Raw genomic sequence first — 19,232 nt, 5'->3', positions numbered from 1 at the left:
GCATCATTTCATTGACCCTCTATGAGGCTATCTTATCACGATGACAGCTTACCCCCAATTTCCAGTTAATCCCATAATTTCCATAGGAAGTTGGACTTGGAATATTTCCAAATTCCCCAGCTTAAATTCCAATGGAAAGTTGCTGGAAATATTCCCCTCCTTTTGCAACACTATGTACAACTCTCAGTAACCAAACCAATCAAAATTGTTATTATTAGATGTGTTGTAAGGTGATCTGAATATAAAAGACGTCTGTACAAACATGTGACATGTCACAGAAAGATTAGATATCCACATATAATGGGAACTAATAAAGAAGTGACTCGAAGAAGATTTTATTTCTTTACTGACCACTGAGCGAGCGACTCGGAGACGTCTCCTTGCTGTTCGGGGTGCTCACTGTCGGACCTCCGAGGGCGCCCAGTAAACTCTCTCTCCATTGAGGAGTCGCCGCTGCTGCAAAACACACCAAAAAGGAAACAAAAGCAAGATCTGTTATTTATTTGAACAACACGCAAACATTTGAAGGAGGAAAGTATCATCTGTGACGAGAGAGTCCTACCTGATATGTAAGACCGGCCATTGCAGTCATCAACATCCATACTAGTTCAGCTGAATACTAAAAAAATGACAAGTTATGCCAGAGGTGAAGACCAAACACACACACTACAAACAGGCAAACACACAGTAGTTACAGGCTTTACATTGCATTGTAAAATCAAAGCCACACATGCAGCTAAACTGGCATCAAACTCAAGTTATGATCAATGACAACAACCTAAAAACACTTAAAAAAAAACTTGCGTAGATCTCAGCTCAACTATCGCCAACTTGTCGGTGCAATAAGTAAGTCGATCAGCCAGGTAACACACTGATATATAACTGGAGGTGACAATACATGTGCTGAAGATCAGCTGATGTAGCTGGGTTCATTAAACAAAACAAACAAAAAGTGGTTAACCAGCAGCTAAAGTTAGCGCTAACACAGCTGATTGACAACTTTAATAAAGTGACCGTGAGTGTTAAGATAATCTAACGTCAGACTCATCTGAAACAAACAAAGCGTTTACTTTGACGTTTACAGACATAACGGAGAGACAGGTTTACGGATCGGCCTTTTTTTTTTTTTGGTGGCTAACGTTAGCTGGCTCAACACTACAACAACAACAACAACATGCTTTGACAGCTCAATAAAAAGCATGCAGAGGGATAACGTCAGCTATGTAAGGGGGACGGCGTTTTTTGTGGCTGACTGGATGCTAAATTGTACATTGAAGCCTCTGCGGCGTCTTGTTTTGAGCTGAGCTGTTTAGCCGAGCTAGCCTCCGCGGCTAATGTTTCCTAAACGGTTGCTATGGCACACCGCCTCCCCATGCTAGCCAGTTAGCTCGCTGATGTAGCACTCCCCCCTCTGTGAAAGACTTTTTACACAAACAGCAGCACACGCGAAGGAGTGAGCTATAAAAGTACTTTTAAAAAAAAGGAAAAAGTTGTTCGGGTTCTCCCGAGTGACAGCTGCGTTACCTGTCCCTGTCTGGGCCGTTTTCACTGAGGTTATTCTTGTATTTTCATCTCCTGTTTATGACGGCAGCATCTCCCGGCAGCGCTTACCTCCAGCTCCAGAACAAGTTCCGGTTACATCCTCAAATGTGGCTGCCTATCACAAGGGAGAGAGTGAGGGAGTGAGAGGAAAACTATCATTTCTAATAAATAACATGGGTTACTTGTTGCACAAGAGTCATTATGTATAGATTTTGATTTCTTTCTCCTTAGGGTTTATTCTAGTGTAGTGTAAGGTTTTAGATTTACATATTGCATAGTTCACTGTTACTTGGCTTTTATTTTACTGTTACTGGTTTTATTTAACTGTTTATTACCTGTGTATATAGTGTTAAATTGGATATATATAGGGGTATAGTGTTAAAGGGGATTAATAAAATTTTCTGATTCTGATTCTTTGTCTTGATAGATACACGTATCTATCTATCTATCTATCTATCTATCTATCTATCTTCTATCTATCTATCTATCTATCTCTCTCTCTCTCTCTCTCTCTATATATATTTAATATATATAATAATATATTATATATATATATATATAAATACACATAAAAACATGAAGAAAATAAAATATATTATATTTGAAAGATCTTTCAAATATGTATATAGTTATTCTTCTGTGTCTATAGATAGATAACACGTATCTATCTATCTATCTATCTATCTATCTATCTATCTATCTATCATCTATCTATATATATAATATATATATATATATATATTATATATATATATATATATATATATATATATATGATTAGATATAGATATAGATATAGATATATAGATATAAATAATACACATAAAAACATGAAGAAAATAACTATTATATATATGAAAGATCTTTCAAATATGTTTAGTTATTTTCTTCGTGTTTTTATGTTTTCTTAAGTTTTATGTTCATGTCTGCACCTGCCTGCCATGTTTCTTGTTAAACTGTATGTATGTACAATTGAGAGCACAGTGAACCAGAGTCAAATTTGGCCAATAAAGCGATTCTGATTTGATGAATTTATTCAGCATGGACACACACAACAAACAAACAGAGGTAGAACCATATGTTCTTTCTCCTTATACTATTTATACTATCACCGATTTTTACCTCATACCTGTATATAGTGTGTGCCTTTTCTGTGTTGTTTCTTGCAAAGTGTTTATATCAGAATCAGAAAAACTTTAATAATCCCAGGGGGAAATTATTTTTGTTGCAATCTCCCGGTATACAAACAGACAAAAACAACTATTTTAAAGAAGTAATCATCTATTAAGAACAAAATATATATATATATATATACAACAACAGCAAAAAGTAATTGTCCGTGTTTGTGTCAGATTACAGAAGGAACTATATATATCTTTCAAATATGTATACTGTATAGTTATTTTCATCATGTTTTTATGTTTCTTAAGTTTTATGTTCATGTCTGCACCTACATGTCATGTTCCTTGTTAAACTGTCTGTCTATACTTACTAGTATGTACAACTGAGAGCACAGTGAACCCGGAGTCAAATTCCTTGTGTGTGTGTGTACACACATGGCCAATAAAGCGATTCTGATTCTGATTAATTTATTCAGCACGCACACACACACAACAAACAAACACAACTAACATGAATAGACTCAGTGACTTTGCTGTGTTTTTGATTAACATTTGTCCAGGGAGGATAGGTTTCAGCCTCCTGCTTTAAAGCTGCTGTAGACATCCATTGTTTATGTTTATGTAAACAATGGAAGCATTTGAATTGACGTTATGTACCTGTAGATGTGACACAAAATAGAGAGAGAAGAGAAGAACAAGAGTTTCAAAGTTAAATGTTACCAGACTTTACATTCCTCATAGTAAGTCAAGTTTACAATGAACATGAGGTTAAGATTTGTATCAACTTGCATGTCTAATGTATTCCATACAATTTGTTCTTTGTTATCTGACTTCAGATGTGAAAGAAAGGAAGAACTGGTTTTTAGATTTGTTGTACTACCAAAGAGAGGTCACATACCAGAGGCTGACAAGCAGTGAACTAGATAGTACAGACCAAAGGATGGACACATAATGACAGGTGAAGTGATCTTCAGACAGACAGACCTGTAAACTACAGTTTCTGCTATATGTTTGATCCTCTGTGTGGGATCACCATTCAAATCTGCTTATTTAAATTATTATTAGTATAAACTTTTATTTAACCAGAAAAGGTCCCATTGAGATTAAAAATCTCTTTTTCAAGGGAGTCCTGGCCAAGACAGACAAACTAAGAACAGGTCAAACCAAAACAGACACAAGACACACAGACAATATTACAACACATAGTCTAAAAATGCTAAAAGTACAAAACAATACAAGCCCTGAAATCAACAACATCATGGTGCAGTTGCCCCTGACTTAACCTTTTTGCAGAAAGATGACCTGGATGACTTCACAGAGTATCTATCACACTTTCTACAAATACAAGAACAGAGATATGATAGAAGCAACCCAAGAATTGCCTTGTAAATACTATGGAGGCACTATTATTGTTATGGCTGCTGTCAGGATAATTTATGTGATGAGGTATGATAACAAAACCTGTTCAGCTTTAATGTTGAGCTGAGTCACCGGATCTATTGGTCATATAAAAATTATATTTTACAACATAACCTGATTAATATTAACTTGATAGGTCATCAAAAATGATTTTATATTATTGACATTACACAATACAATACAAGCCCTGTAATCTACAGTTTTTGCTGTATGTTTGATCCTCTGTGTGGGCTCACCATTAAAAATCTGCTTATCTAAATGCTATTTTGTAATGGCTAATAAGATTTGTACCAACTTAATGCACGTTTAACGTATTACATACAATTTGTTCTCAAGGTGTAAAAGAAAGGCAACTTTTGTTGTTCATTCTTAATTAAAAATGTTGTCAAATCTGTCCCTCTTTACAAACTTTACAGCAGGGGTGCTGCTGTAAAGTTTACAGTCGGCGTGAAGGTGACTCTTTAAAAGTGTAAAAACACGCACAGTGACGCACAGTGACCTCTACTGTACGCTCGTGTCAGTTGTGACGTATTCGCTGGTGGGTTTTTTTTTTTTTTTTTTTTTTTCGACGGTGTGCTGCTTACACAATGACAGTTTCCGTTAGTTTCAGTTGCACACCGTACTCGCGTTGAACGAGCGTTTACTTACACGCAAAAAAAAAAAAAATTCAAATTCAGATCAATTCCAAACTATCGATCGACATCGATTCCTGCGCGAGACGCAGAGACAGAGCGGAGAGAGCTTTTTTTTTAACACGCGGTACTTGCGCGTGTACTTAAACTCTGAACTTCGAGCTCGAGGCCTCTGAGCTCGAGCGGCTCCGGGGGGAGAGAGAGAGAGAGAAAAAAAAAAAGTTTGTTGTTGTCACGTGACGCGAGACGAATGTGGCGATAAAAGTTTGTTTAGGTAGTAAAACTAGGTGGCGTACTACGTTATTTAAAACAAAAAAAACGATTATTTTCGCCCGCAATGCCTCAACCAAAGCATCGAAAGATCGCTGTGATAGGTTACAGGTCTGTAGGTGAGTAAACCGCCACACGAGCTCGTGCACAATGTTAGTTAGCTCGCGTGCTAGCAAGGCTAACGTCCTGGCTTTGTTTTCCTTCTTGACTAACACCGACACGCACAGACCACTATTGTTCACTTTACTCGTGTTACACACGTTAAACGAAGCGGTCGAGTGGTTAACAAGGCTTTAGATAAGTCACCGTGTGTGTGTGTGTGTGGCTGTGACTGTGCTGTAAACGTGTTGTGAGAACATTTTTTAAAAAGTTAGCTCCGCCGGTGACATCCTGGTATCGTGGCCAAGTTGTTGTAGTGTGTGTGTGTGTGTCGAACGACCTTTTGGACGACCTGCCAAGTTTAATATAAGTCGGGTTATGTTGTAAAATATCCTTTTTATATGTGACTCAGCTACGACTTAAAGCTGCACAGGTTTTGTTTTCATACCTCATCACATAACTTATCCTGACAGCAGCCATAACAATAATAGTGCCTCCATAGTATTTACAAGGAGATTCTTGGGTTGCTTCTATCATATCTCTGTTCTTGTATTTGTAGAAAGTGTGATAGATAAATACTCTGTGAAGTCATCCAGGTCATCTTTCTGCAAAAAGGTTAAGTCAGGGGCAACTGGACTATGATGATGTTGATTTCAGGGCTTGTATTGTTTTGTGTTGTTTTGTATGTGTTGTAATATTGTCTGTGTGTCTTGTGTCTGTTTTTGTACTTGTTGTTAGTTTGTGCTGCTGCCTGTCTGTCTGTCTTGGCCAGGATTCCCTTAAAAAAGAGATTTTTAATCTCAATAGGACCTTTCCTGGTTAAATAAAAGTTTAGTAATAATTTAGATAAGCAGATTTTAATGGTGAGCCCACACAGAGGATCAAACACACAGTTTACAGGTGTGTCTGTCTGAAGATCACTTCACCTGTCAATATGTGTCCATCCTTTGGTCTGTACCATCTAGTTCACTCGCTTGTCAACCTCTGGTATGTGAACTCTCTCTAATAGTACATGGAGGAATCTCAAAAATGAAATAGATTCATTAAAAAAACATTATACAACTTAGATAGATGGAGTACCAGATTTTACTATGTGAGGATGCACCACCGACGATACTAACATTTTAAAAATGAAAAAATTAAGACTGAAAGTTCTGTAACAATTTTAATTTCATTATTATTTTTTTAAATGGCAATGTCAGCAAATCAAAGCCAATCAGGCATGAACAAATCTAAAAAAACAGTTCTTACTTTCTTTCACATCTGGAATCAGATAACACAGAATAAATTGTATGAACACGTTAAACTTGCATGAAGTTCATTCTAAACATTTGTATGAACACGTTAAACTTGCATGAAGTTCATTCTAAACATGACGTATTATAAGTAAATGCAAAGTCTGTTAACATTTAAGTTTAAAACGTATCACTCTTGCTCTTGTTTTTCACAAAATCATTCAGAAAATAATATTTTGTGTCACATCTACATGTACAGTTATGTCCTTAGAGGTTAACGTGTAGTGCACAACCCAAAAAAAGCCAAATCTTCCAGCCATACAGTATCTGACAATCCTAGCAGGCCATAAATAATATATTATAAAAATGAATCTTCGGGCTGCGTGAAATCTGACCACGGGCCGTGATTGGCCCCTGGGACAGACTTTGGACATGCCTGGAGTACTTTATTGATCGCCGAAGGGAAAATCTTGTGTTGCAGCAGTTACGAGTATTACAAACACAAAACAGGCACACGATGTACACAAGAGGCACGAGGTAGATAAAGTGAAAGTGACTACAGTATAAACAGAACAAACTCCAAGGAAAACTCAAATATACACATGGAGTCTCTGTCTCCGAATGGGATGTATTCAGAAGAGAAGTTGTACCCCGTTTTCAGTTAAACTAGCTCTGGTTCTTGACCGTTTCCTTTCAATAAATAATCTTTTCATTAGGTATAAACCTGCCTCCTGTGTGAGCAGACCATGGTGGTACTTGGAGAGCCTAAAATTTGCAGAGATAGTATGCAACGTAAAAAGTTGTAGAAACACTGATCTAGTGTCGGAGCGGTCGGTAGCGTAGTGGGTTAAGCCGCCGCCCCGTGTGTGGAGGCTATAGTCCTCACTGCAGCTGGCCCCGGTTCGAATCCCGCATCGAACGGCCGTTTATTGCGTGTCACTCCCCCTCTCTGCTTCCTGTCTACCTTCAGCTGTCCTATCATTAAAGGCACAAAAAACACTGATCTAGCGTCCCAGATTACAACTATCAATATTTGCGACTCTATCTAAAAATGTGTTGTTTGTGTTACGGTTATGTATTATTATAAATAAAGAGGTGGTTTTAACATTATATAGAAATGTGAGTAATAGAACCATGTTGTGTTTGTTTGTCCTGCACAGGAAAGTCATCTCTTACAATACAGTTTGTGGAAGGACAGTTTGTCGACTCATACGACCCCACCATCGAAAACAGTATGTATCATCATCATATTATGTGTGCGTGATGTTTCAAAGTCACGATAGATCTCGCTTAATGTAAAGAAATGTTTTGTAAAACTCACTCATCTCTCTCTCTCCCGCCTCAGCCTTTAACAAATTGGTCAGCGTGAATGGTCAAGACTTCAATCTTCAGCTGGTTGATACAGCTGGACAAGTAAGTTGTTTCTCTAACACCATATCTGACACGAGCACTAAACTCTTTGTTTTAAATCAACACTTCGGATCTGTTAAATTAAATACCGTAGGTGCTGCTGATATTATGATGTTGACTAGTTGTCTGTTATACTGAAAGTGAAAGCCAGTCGATCTAGAAGTTGTAAGGTGTGTGTGAAAAGAGTCACACAGTGTGAGATTATATTTCCTCTCCTCTGTCTGTAGGATGAGTACTCAATTTTTCACCAATCCCACTCAATGGACATCCACGGGTATGTCCTCGTCTATTCAGTGACCTCCATGAAAAGGTGAGTGGATGTTTCACATCTGAATGAATAATAAGACGTGCACTATCTGCAAAGACTGTATTCCACTCCATCGGCAGCCTGTTTTCCCTTTGCTTTAACCAAATGTGTTAAAGTACAGGGTTCTTTGCACTGGCAGTTTATTATAATAGTTGGTTAGTAGTAAATACCATACAGGTCTGAGTTACATACTGACTACTGTCTGATCAGCACCTGAAAGTACTTTGATGTCTGTCTCTGTTCAGTTTTGAAGTTGTGCAGGTTCTACATGACAAGCTGCTAGACATGGTTGGGAAGATTCAGTAAGTTTTAAATTTTAATTCTTCCAAAATGTTCTTATTTTTACAGTGATTTCTTTCTAACGGGATGTTTTTTTTTGTTTGTTTTTTCCTTTTTAGGGTCCCAACTGTTCTTGTAGGGAACAAAAAAGATCTCCACATGGAAAGGTAATCAAGATGGTTGATAGTCTTTTAAAATATAAACTGCATATGCTGTCGGGTAGAAATAACACAGATGTATTAACACTCAACATTAGAGACTTCTTTAATGTAAAGTGTTTGTTGTTTTTGTCAGTCGGTGTCAACAGATCCCATAAAAAGAACGTAGACCACCATTGTTGTCTGAAACCTAAAAGTAAATTGCACTACACAACATGCTCCTTTGTTATGATGGACATATCCTATAAAAAAAGGAAAAGTAACACTTTCTTGTCTCTGTTTTTCCCGACCGCTCTGTCATGACCCACTCAAACAGCCCTTTTAAAAAGTCAGCGTATGCGTGCAATACGAAAACTTTTCTGTTTTCATTAAGTGACGTTTCCATTTAATTTTTTCCAGGGTTATCAAGCCAGAGGAGGGAAAGAAACTTGCTGATTCCTGGGGTGCTGCATTTATGGAGTCCTCGGCCAAGGAGAATGAGGTAACGATAGATGCGTCTTACCTACTCATCCGTGCAGGTCGCATAACATTTCTGACACTGATTCACACTCTGACGATGATATTCTCACAACGCAGACTGCCGTGGAGGTTTTCAAGCGGATCATTTTGGAGATGGAGAAAGCTGATGGAAACGCACCCCCGGAGGAGAAGAAGTGTGCTGTGATGTAAAAAAAAGAGGAAGGAAAAAAAAAAAGAAAGTGTATCCAGGACATCAGTAAGCTCATTTGCTGAAGACAGGAGGCACAACCTCACCAGCTTGCCAATCGCGACCTCACCGACACAAGACACTGCAGTGGACCTTCTCTGCTCCATTATGATACCAGATTGATTTACATAGCAAGGCAACTACCTAGATAAATTATTCCAATAATTGTAACCACAGGGATTTATGATGAAAGCAAGATTTAATCTTTGTTTTAGACAAAGAAGCAGAATACTTCCTTCAAATATTGAAACGTAATCTATGACTGAGCAAAATCTTGACTTGGTGAGTTCAACCGAATGCTCAGAAAACAAATTAATATCTCCCGACACATTTATTTTTTCACAAACCTCTTATGAGAATAACGACTTGTAAATCTGATACATTTGATATGACATCGGCACGTCTCATAACTCTTTGAGTTGAAGGACAGCGAGCGCTTGTTAATACTGGTATCGGTATTTCAGCAGGTCTTTTTCAACAGTACACATTGCTTTAAATGTGGTGTTAAAATGTCAGTATTTCTCGCATGTGGTGGATTTCCTCGGGAACCCTTGAATGGGGATTTCACATAAGAAATAACACTGTGGTTTCACAGTTCTTCTCACTGTAATTTCTTTTTTTTATTTTTATTATCGACTCATTTTCAGGTACCTTTTCACCAATGAACTCTTGAACTGTGTCTTCATGATGGAGGAATCTATTTGTATATCTAACAACACATTTTAAGCTGCTGCGCTCAGCAGATTAGTCCTCTATTCCATAGTTTCTACAGTTTAATTTCTCCTCATCGACTGTAATAAAGATGTTCTCTTACAGACAACCCTTAGAGAAATTTAGTATAGATATGAGTAGATCTTTGGTATTTACCGTGTATGGCCTTTTTATACACTATAAACAGAATCTTTAGAGATTGGTTTGATACTATTGGTTATAAATCAAGTGGTGCAGGTTTGCTCTCCCTTAAGTATTCTTAGAGTATATGGTTATAAGTGCATTATAATTATGAACATTGTTGAGCTGCAATTTTTAATTGCATTTTAACACTGTGTAAAAAAAAAGAAGAAGAAATATTTAAATGGCTGAAGGCCGCAGAGTTAGCTTAGTCATTTTTGAGATCATGATTTTGATTTGATGGTTAATGCAGGCTTCATAAAACCAAGCCCAGTCCTTTTGATTCACATTGTGGACTTCCTTTATCACTGTTTATACGCTTGACTTTAATTTTCTTAGATCCTGTAGCCTTTCACAGACATGACATAATGTGGATTTCTTTACCCCCCCCCCTTTCCCCTCATAATCCTCTTGTTGTACCTGTAGTGGGTAATTGTAACTTTTTATCAAGTGCTTTGCTGAGTAAGTAGTTGATTCATGGGTGATTTAATGATGGTTAAAGAGAGAAGCTGGTGATGCTGTGTCTTGTGCCTTAGTTCTTCAAACTCCCTTATTTTCTTCCCTTCATGACTCAAGGTGCTCTTAAAGGGTTGTGTTTTTTTTTGTTTTTTTTTCCCCCTTCTGTCTGACTTGATACCGTGGTGCAGGTGGTTTATTGTGCACCTGAACACCAATATCCCTTTGTGGGGGTCAATGTTAATTCAGAAATCTTGCTGTAAACAGTTTTGTATATAAATAAATCTGTTACTCATTTGATGTGTCATCGTGCGGATTTGGGCATTTTTGATTGGGAATTTTATTTTGAACATGTAAAAGCCAACAAAACAAAAAGATAAAATTAAGAAAGGGAAAAGAAAAATATACAATGAAAGAAAAGGAAATGAAACAGGTAAACCCTGTACACGTAGCAGCTCAATTGTTAATTTCTCTTAACCAGTGCAAAATTTATGGAAGCATATTGCATTCACTTAAAAAAACAACAACCAAAAAACTTAGTAATTTATTTTTTGGTTTGTTTTTCAGGTTAATTAGTTCCATGGGAAAAACAAAAAGTAATTACTTAGAAAAACAGAATTTTTCTTTTCAAGTGAATGCAATATGCTTCCGTACAAATGTTCAAAAAGATAGATCAGATAGAAAGTGACCATAGAAATTAAAATGTTTCATAAAAAGGAGTAGCAAGAAGTGTACACTTATATATTTATACCCCTTCTCCTCTGCTTAGTATATTATTATTACTGCTATTTGAAATAGTAATAAGTCTTTTTTTTAGCAGTAACAAGTCTTTTTTTGCTTATAGCAAATAGCCTATTTGCAATAAGCAAAAAAAGACTTGGACTCGAAATTACCGTATTAAGATTAAGATTGCTGTTGCGCTAACACTACATGTGCTACGGTAGTGCACAGCCATTCAAGCGGCGTGTTGTTGTAGCGGAAGACGACCTGACCTGTGCTGTTTGTCGAGATCCTGCCAACCGGAGACGAACCCGGCTACAGAGGGCGACACGGCGGATGGAAACATGGAGTGTGTAAGTCATGGGTCTAACTTACAGCTTGTGTATGTTGTTATCTTTCTAAACAAACCCTCTGTTTTTGAGTTAGTAACATGACTTTCCGGAGTGTGCTAACGGTAGCTGCTAACTAGCAGGTAAGCTCAATAGTGCTAATTAACCGACAGGAGGGTTTTTAACCTGTGGCGAATATAATTATGTTATCAATGTGTATTATTTAATTAAATTAATAAAAGTGTCACATATTTCACCAGGGTGAAAGGGAAAGTCACGTCCTCGACGTCAACACACTGACGTTTCACTAGCTCAATGCTAACGCTCAGCTGACGTTACTGTTAATGTTACTGTGTGTGTGTGTGTGTGTGTTTGTTTGTTTGTTTGTTTGTTTGTTTTATGCAGCGTGTGTGTACATAAACACAAAAGAGCAAACGGTGACTGACTGTTAGCTGACCAAGGCTTCGTTAAATTACAGCAGCTGTGTCAGTGAATCCGTTATAAACAGCTGACAACAACAATAACAACAGCTATTAAGTAAACAATCATGCCCGGATAAAGTTGTTAAAGAACAGTTGGATGGATGGATGGTTGGATATGGTTGGATGGATGGTTGGTCGGTTGGATATGGTTGGATGGATGGATGGTTGGTTGGATATGGTTGGTTGGTTGGATATGGTTGGTTGGATGGTTGGTTGGATATGGTTGGTTGGATGGTTGGATATGGTTGGTTGGATGGTTGGTTGGATATGGTTGGATGGATGGTTGGTCGGTTGGATATGGTTGGATGGATGGTTGGTTGGATATGGTTGGTTGGATGGTTGGTTGGATATGGTTGGTTGGATGGTTGGATGGATGGTTGGATATGATTGGTTGGTTGGATATGGATGGATATGGTTGGATATGGATGGATGGTTGGTTGGTTGGTTGGATATGATTGGTCGGTTGGATATGGATGGGTATGGTTGGTTGGTTGGATGGATATGGATGGATGGATGGATGGATGGATGGTTGGTTGGTTGGTTGGATGGTTGGTTGGTTGGATATGGATGGATGGATGGTTGGTTGGTTGGTTGGTTGGATATGGATGGATGGGTATGGTTGGTTGGATAGATACAGTAGATAGATAGATAGATAGATAGATAGATAGATAGATAGATAGATAGATACTTTATTGATCCCAGGAAATTCAAGCATCCAATAGCAGCATGCAAAAATACATAGAATAGAATAGAATAGAATAGAAATACTTTATTAATTAATTAATCCCAAACTGGGAAATTGCATTGCAGCAACAGCATTAAACATACATTAGAATTGACCTATAACACAGTAACCATATGTTAAAATTAGCCTGAGATAGATCAAAATAAAATAATATGCACAGAGAGCTTAAACATTTGTCTAGAAAATAAATATATAACTGTGTTAGGAAGTTAACCCGTGCTAAACCATCTATACAAAGACTATATAAAAAAATAGAAAGTGACCGTAGAAATAAAAATGTTTTATACAAATATGAGAAAGAACTACAAATAGGGATAAAGGACTGTGTACAATTAAATCAAGCTGTAAACAGATGAATGAAAGTCACAAGGTTAGCTCGATACATGTAACGCATTCCCACACTAACTAGCTGACTTAGTCTAAACCTGAACAGTCATAACATAAACCTAAATAAACAGGTCAAACAGGCTGTGTATAACAACAGAACAGACATCAATATTTGTTGTTATGCAGGTCAGCTGACAAACTGAATCTGATTGACCTTTTTATGTTTCAGATTCCAGTAACCATTGATGATCTTGAGGGGAAAAAGGACCCAGTCCCAGAGGGTAAATAACGTCTATAAATGTCACAAGACCAAACTGAGAAATATTGATGTTTAAGTGTCTTCAAAAGTCTTTTTTTTTCCTCCTCCAGACCCAGAGCGCAATGTGTACACCAGGTTTATGAAGTCTCACCGGTGTTATGACCTCGTACCTACCAGCTCCAAATTGGTTGTTTTTGACACATCGCTTCAGGTAAAACAAAAGCTTTGTTTTTCAAGGATTGAATGTATCTCTCACTATCTAATGTAGACTGAAACGTTTTGGTGTGATTCATTTTACTTGTAGGTCAAGAAGGCATTTTTTGCTCTTGTGTCCAATGGGGTGAGAGCGGCGCCTCTGTGGGACAGCAAGAAGCAGTGCTTTGTCGGTAAGGGTGATTATCAGTCGGCACACTTTCACTCTGTATCACACAAAATCAAACTAATGAATGACTCCTCATGCATCTCCACAGGTATGCTTACCATCACAGACTTTATTAACATCCTTCATCGCTACTACAAATCTCCATTGGTAAGACGGTGGAAACCTTGAACTGTAAGATTAGCTGTTACATGTTAGGGTTAGGCTGCAGGCTTATGTTGTCATGTGTCGTGTTTAACTAGTTGTTGCTAAATGTACACTTGTTCTTTTTTTTCGCCTCATATCAAGATTTCTTTCTCAGTTGTTCCTCTTAAAGATGTCAACCCCTTCCTCTTCTTGTAATCTTCCAGGTTCAGATATATGAGTTGGAGGAGCACAAAATCGAAACATGGAGAGGTGAGAACCATCATGAATATTTAATGTACAGTGGTCCCTCGTTTATCGCGGGGGATACGTTCTAAAAATAAACCCGCAATAGACGAAATCCGTGAAGTAATCAGCTTTATTTTTTACCATTATTATACATGTTTTAAGGCCGTAAAACCCCTAAACACACACTTTTATACACTTTTCTCAGACAGGCATTAACATTTTCTCACATTTCTCTCTTATTTAAACACTCTCAAAGTTCAAACCTTCGCAGATTTAACAAAAATAAGTACAGTACTGTATTAGTAAATAAAACCAAAGATCAGAACCTGTTTTCAAGCCCAAACATTTTTAGCAAATTTAATTTTAATGATCAGTCTACAAGGTTTGACACATAAGAAATTATTACCAGTAGCTCACGCGTATTTCACAGTTCCTCTTACGGTGACGAACACAATGCGCGTTCATACTGTACAGTACACTGTAAAAAAAGCATGCAAAATTACACACAAAAAATCAGCGAAACAGCGAGACCACGAAAGGTGAACCGCTTTATAGCGAGGGACAACTGTATCGCCATCAGTAAATTTGAACATCTTGAACTATGTCGTGTGTTCTTGTTGATAACAGAGGTGTACCTACAAGACTCCTTCAAGCCCTTGGTTAGCATATCTCCCAATGCGAGGTGAGTTTTTTTGTTTTTTTTAAATGAACGCTTTGCTTTGTTTTGCTGTCGGACTTCCAGGCCTCTACTTTTTGTTGCTAGTATCAAGTATCACTTTCATGAACATGCAGATGTTGCATGCTGGGGCAAACAACCCAAACTAGAGGGCATCTAATGGTTCAGCCTGTGGCAGTAACTCTTCCAAACATCTAAGAAGTACAAATACTTTACACTTATATGTACTAACATTTCAGGAATCGGGTCTGAAATGTGTCTCTACACCTAATTTTTTACCTGAATCTGTAAGTTTTCAGGAAGTTGAGCTCTGGCCGGAGGCAGTTTTTATGCAAGACAGAAGAATAGAAGTGTTTTAATAACGTAATAAAGTTATCAATATTTCAGTTCCAAACTTTTTGTTGTCAAAATAAAGTTCCCGTTTTTACCCACAATATTTATGGTATGAATGCTAAACTTAGTAACAATCTCTTTCTTGATTAACGTAGTCCTCTCTGTGTCACAGTTTGTACGACGCAGTTTCGTCCCTGCTGAAGAATAAAATCCACAGACTGCCTGTAATCGACTCCCTCACAGGGAACACGCTCTATATCCTCACTCACAAGAGGATTCTCAAGTTCCTGAAGCTTTTTGTGAGTCCCTTTGTCCTCACTTTGTGCTACATTAAGTACTTGAAATGATCTGTCAGTGTTTTGTCAGGGTTTGAGTCACTGCAGACGTCTACTACAAAGTAACTACAGTTGCAGGAAACATCATATTTTATGTATTTGCATACAGTTTTTAATCTCGCTGGCACAATCTCTTGTTTTTGTTTTCAGATAGCAGAGATGCCAAAGCCGTCGTTCTTGAAACAAACCATAGAGGAGCTGAAGATCGGAACATTCCAGAACATAGCAGTGGTCCGTGCAGACACGCCGCTGTACACGGCGCTGGGTATTTTTGTTGAGCAGCGAGTGTCGGCGCTCCCCGTCGTGGATGACAAAGGTATGTGGGCTGGTTGAAATGACACCCGTGTTGACTTTCCATTAATGAGCAGAGACCTCTTGAATTGTGTTTGTTTATGTGCTGCCTCTCTCTTACAGGTCGAGTGGTGGATATATACTCAAAGTTCGATGTTATAGTAAGTTATCTGTCAGGGTCTACTCATGTTTTTTGCTTATATTTAAATAGGAATAATGATTATTGGTTATTTATGAATCTGCTGATTCATAAATAACAAAATGTGATGATATGCAAAACATTGAAACCACGTATTTAATTGAAAATGTCACAAAAACAACTTATCAAGTGTTAAAAGTTGTGACTAGTTGTGTTGAGTAATCTGCACCTTTTGTGAAGGCATCAATTCTGAACCATATATATTGTTACTATGCTATACAGTACTACTATATATTTGTGCTGTTTTACTCAGATTGTCATCTTTTTTTGGAAATGGGGTTATATATAATTCAATATATAAATATAAAAAGCCAAAGATGTTTTCAAATTGCAGCAACAGTCCCAAGATATTCAGTTTAAACTCAGGCATGACAAATAAAAGCATCAAATCATCACATCTGAGAAACTTTGACAACCAAAATGTTTTGAAATTTTGCTTTAGAAAATGACAAAAACAATGAATAAACAAGAGGAATTAACCCGAAGACTTGTGTTTACACAGAACCTGGCAGCAGAGAAGACTTACAACAACCTGGACGTGACGGTGACCAAAGCTCTGCAGCACCGCTCGCAGTACTTTGAAGGCGTGCTGACCTGCAACAGGCACGAGACCCTGGAGGCCATCATCAACAGACTGGTGGAGGCTGAGGTGAGAGTCTTGTGTCATCGCGTGTCACCAAGTAGCCGTCTCTTGAGGCCAGTTTTAGTGTAATAAATTATGGCCTATAATAAATGATGTATGTTTTTATAACTTAATTCTAAAGTCAGTTACATCTGAAGAACGTGCCATGCACACACTGACACTGGGTAACTACAGAAAGACGGACTAACTCTTCGCTGCTTTGTCTCCTCTCTTTAAAAAGGTTAAATCTGGGAGCAACTGGATTTGGTTGTAGATCCTTGAAGACGTTTCCTCTTATCCAAGAAGAAGTCCAGTTGCTCCCGGATATAGTACAAATCTTATTTTGTAGAGGTTAAATTAACATCGATGTCGCTCTTGTGTGTGTTTCAGGTGCACAGGCTGGTCATAGTGGACGAACAGGAGGTGGTGAAGGGAATTGTCTCGCTTTCGGATATTCTCCAGGCACTAGTGCTTACTGATGGAGAAGAGGGTAAATACAGTTGTGTAGATTACACCTGCAGGAGGATTTTAGTAGTATTAACCCTAAATATGTTTATAATATTTGATTTGTCTCTTCATAGGCACAGCTTGAGGAAGTAACCCACACGAGAGAAAGGCTCCACAGTTTTAAGCAAAGGGAGAAAGAGAACAGGCAGACGGCGTATTGAAGCATCATCATCCATCTCCTGTAACCAGCTTTCGTATACTCACACATGAAGACTTCTCCCTCTCTGCAGAAATATGAAGTTTTAGCAATCCAGCAATACAAAATCGTAATAGCACAGGACACGCAAAAGTAAAAAATTGAGCCAAATTCGAAGCCAGAAGAGAGGAAGCACAAAAAGACGTCTGAGGAGGAGCTGTAGCCTCTCAGGATGACCAGGCATCATTCCCGACTCTCTGCGGCTGTTAGTGCTGATCCACGCAGAGGAGGACTTTTAATTATGATTTTGATTACATATGTAGTCTCGATAACATAAATCAAAACTGATTTATTTACCTTTTTGTTGGCTTTTTTGATAATAAGGCTGACATCTAGTTGCATTTTTAAACACGGTGTAACTTTGTTAGATCAACATTCGGTATGTTTTCTTGTTGTTCTGGTACGTTACACGCTTGACTGAGCCCTGTTCTTTATACATAGAAGTAGTCTGATGTTCACCAGCTTAAATAATCGACTTATTCCCCCGTTCAACCATTAGTTTGATTCTTTAAATGCAGGTGGAGGGTAAATCTATAAATCTATAAATCTATTTTTCTTATTTACCTTGAACACTCTTCCAATTTGCAGTGCATATTGACGGGCCGTGGTTACTGAAGTGTTTATCTGTGTGTATGCTATACATACAAAACCAAGCTACGTGCTTGGCTTTGTGTGAACATTGTAAAACTTATTTAGCTTAATTTATCATTCAAACACTACACCTTGGAGATGGTCAGTAGTCTGTACTTGAAATGATTTCACAGATGTTAAAAATAAGAAAAGGCCTTGTCACCGTCAGACTAAAAATTTAAATCAGACAGGTTTCAGCTTCTGGACCTGGAAATTTTAAGCCTGTTTTTAAATGAGCAGAAAAAAATAAGATTCATGTCAAATTATCAACAATTAAATCAAGTTTCCACCATCAGCAGTGAGCGAAGAATCCAAGGGCTCTGGTTTTTATCTGTTGTGTAGCCCAGACAGCAAAGTAGCAAACCTGGACGAGCACTTTATAGGCTCCCAACACAACCTCACTGGTGAAGTCTAGAACGCCCGTGGATGAAATCTGCCGTTATTTGTGCGTTACTCTGTTTGAATGCCCAAACTCTGGATATTTATGGGTGTTTGTGTTATGTATAACAGAAAGTTTAACGGATTGTACATTTTACTTTAGAGACACCTTTTTTTTTTCTTCTGCCTGTTCTGTCGCCCACGCTCTGGGTTTAGGCATTATTAGTGTTAAAGGGATTTGAAAATCCAAAAAACAAAACAAAAAAAAAACAGAAAAGTGTTCCATTACTTGAAATGGTCAAATCAGCAATTCAGATTTCTGTGGCGTAGTTCACCTTGTTTTAATTCACATTTCAGGACATCGGATTGTTAAAGGTTCAATCAATTGTTTCCATTCGTTGTGTTTCAAGGATAAAAATCCACTTAACACCAGCATTTTCCTCTATTTTCATGAAGTAGGTCAGGAACATGTCAGATCGTTTTGGTATACATCAAATTGAATGTGTATAACTGTTTGTTAAATGCATAGATTTTGTACTAATCTGCATTGAGATTATAATTTAAAGGATGAGCAATAAAAAGTTCTTTGAGATTCTTTTGAATTGTATTATTGTTAAATGCACACGTCGTGATTATCACATCTAACCAGATGATGAAGTGACTTTAGTCAAAGCTGCATCAACATCAGACATCACCTGTAACGCTGATGGTGAACATGTCGGCAAACAGTTGTGTACTGTAACATAAGCATGTACACCTCCTTTTAGCTCTTTGTTTTGGTCTCCACCAACTCCTGAGGGCAGTGTTGTAGTACTCAAGACCACTTTTTGAAGGTCTTGGGTCTCGACTGCATTTTTTTTTTGTCTTGTTTGATCTTGGACAAAGAGGACTTTGGATATTTCATGACCGGTCAAGACCGCAACTGCA

The 19,232-nt window shown here is 37.8% G+C and overlaps 3 protein-coding genes across 4 annotated transcripts in view; 2 read left to right on the top strand and 1 right to left on the bottom strand.

Moving 5' to 3' along the window:
• The window catches only part of LOC104938402 (zinc finger protein Eos), a 10,789-nt gene extending 9,236 nt beyond the window's left edge, over positions 1–1,553 (bottom strand). Inside the window, exon 1 of the mRNA XM_027279507.1 lies at positions 1,525–1,553. The gene's annotated coding sequence lies outside the window, so the exon portion shown is untranslated. The remainder of the gene's footprint in view (positions 1–1,524) is intronic.
• A 3,114-nt stretch (positions 1,554–4,667) lies between these two features.
• rhebl1 (Ras homolog, mTORC1 binding like 1) lies at positions 4,668–10,236 on the top strand. The gene is made up of 8 exons (XM_010754792.3): positions 4,668–5,103; positions 7,479–7,550; positions 7,664–7,731; positions 7,956–8,038; positions 8,281–8,337; positions 8,434–8,481; positions 8,872–8,953; positions 9,049–10,236. Exons 1-8 carry the CDS (start codon positions 5,052–5,054, stop codon positions 9,139–9,141), a joined length of 555 nt encoding a protein of 184 aa, XP_010753094.1. The 5' UTR covers positions 4,668–5,051; the 3' UTR covers positions 9,142–10,236.
• A 1,214-nt stretch (positions 10,237–11,450) lies between these two features.
• On the top strand, positions 11,451–18,900 carry LOC104938404 (protein kinase, AMP-activated, gamma 1 non-catalytic subunit). 2 transcript variants are annotated; one of them, XM_019272279.2, is made up of 13 exons: positions 11,452–11,598; positions 13,358–13,409; positions 13,498–13,598; positions 13,692–13,773; positions 13,858–13,916; positions 14,117–14,162; positions 14,766–14,820; positions 15,320–15,446; positions 15,633–15,798; positions 15,897–15,934; positions 16,475–16,621; positions 16,985–17,084; positions 17,176–18,900. In XM_019272279.2, the coding sequence occupies exons 1-13, from the start codon at positions 11,590–11,592 to the stop codon at positions 17,184–17,186; spliced, it is 993 nt and encodes a 330-aa protein (XP_019127824.1). In that variant the 5' UTR covers positions 11,452–11,589; the 3' UTR covers positions 17,187–18,900. The 2 variants fall into 2 exon arrangements, with proteins under 2 accessions (XP_027135408.1, XP_019127824.1); XM_027279607.1 differs by having other exon boundaries at positions 11,451–11,598; positions 13,692–13,916.
• The last annotated feature ends 332 nt before the right edge of the window (positions 18,901–19,232 follow it).

This window comes from Larimichthys crocea, chromosome VI (assembly GCF_000972845.2).
Source record: "Larimichthys crocea isolate SSNF chromosome VI, L_crocea_2.0, whole genome shotgun sequence".
In the NCBI taxonomy this organism is placed as follows: Eukaryota; Metazoa; Chordata; class Actinopteri; family Sciaenidae; genus Larimichthys; species Larimichthys crocea.
Note: the sequence above shows the minus strand (reverse complement) of the source record. Positions and strands in the feature narration are given on the sequence as shown.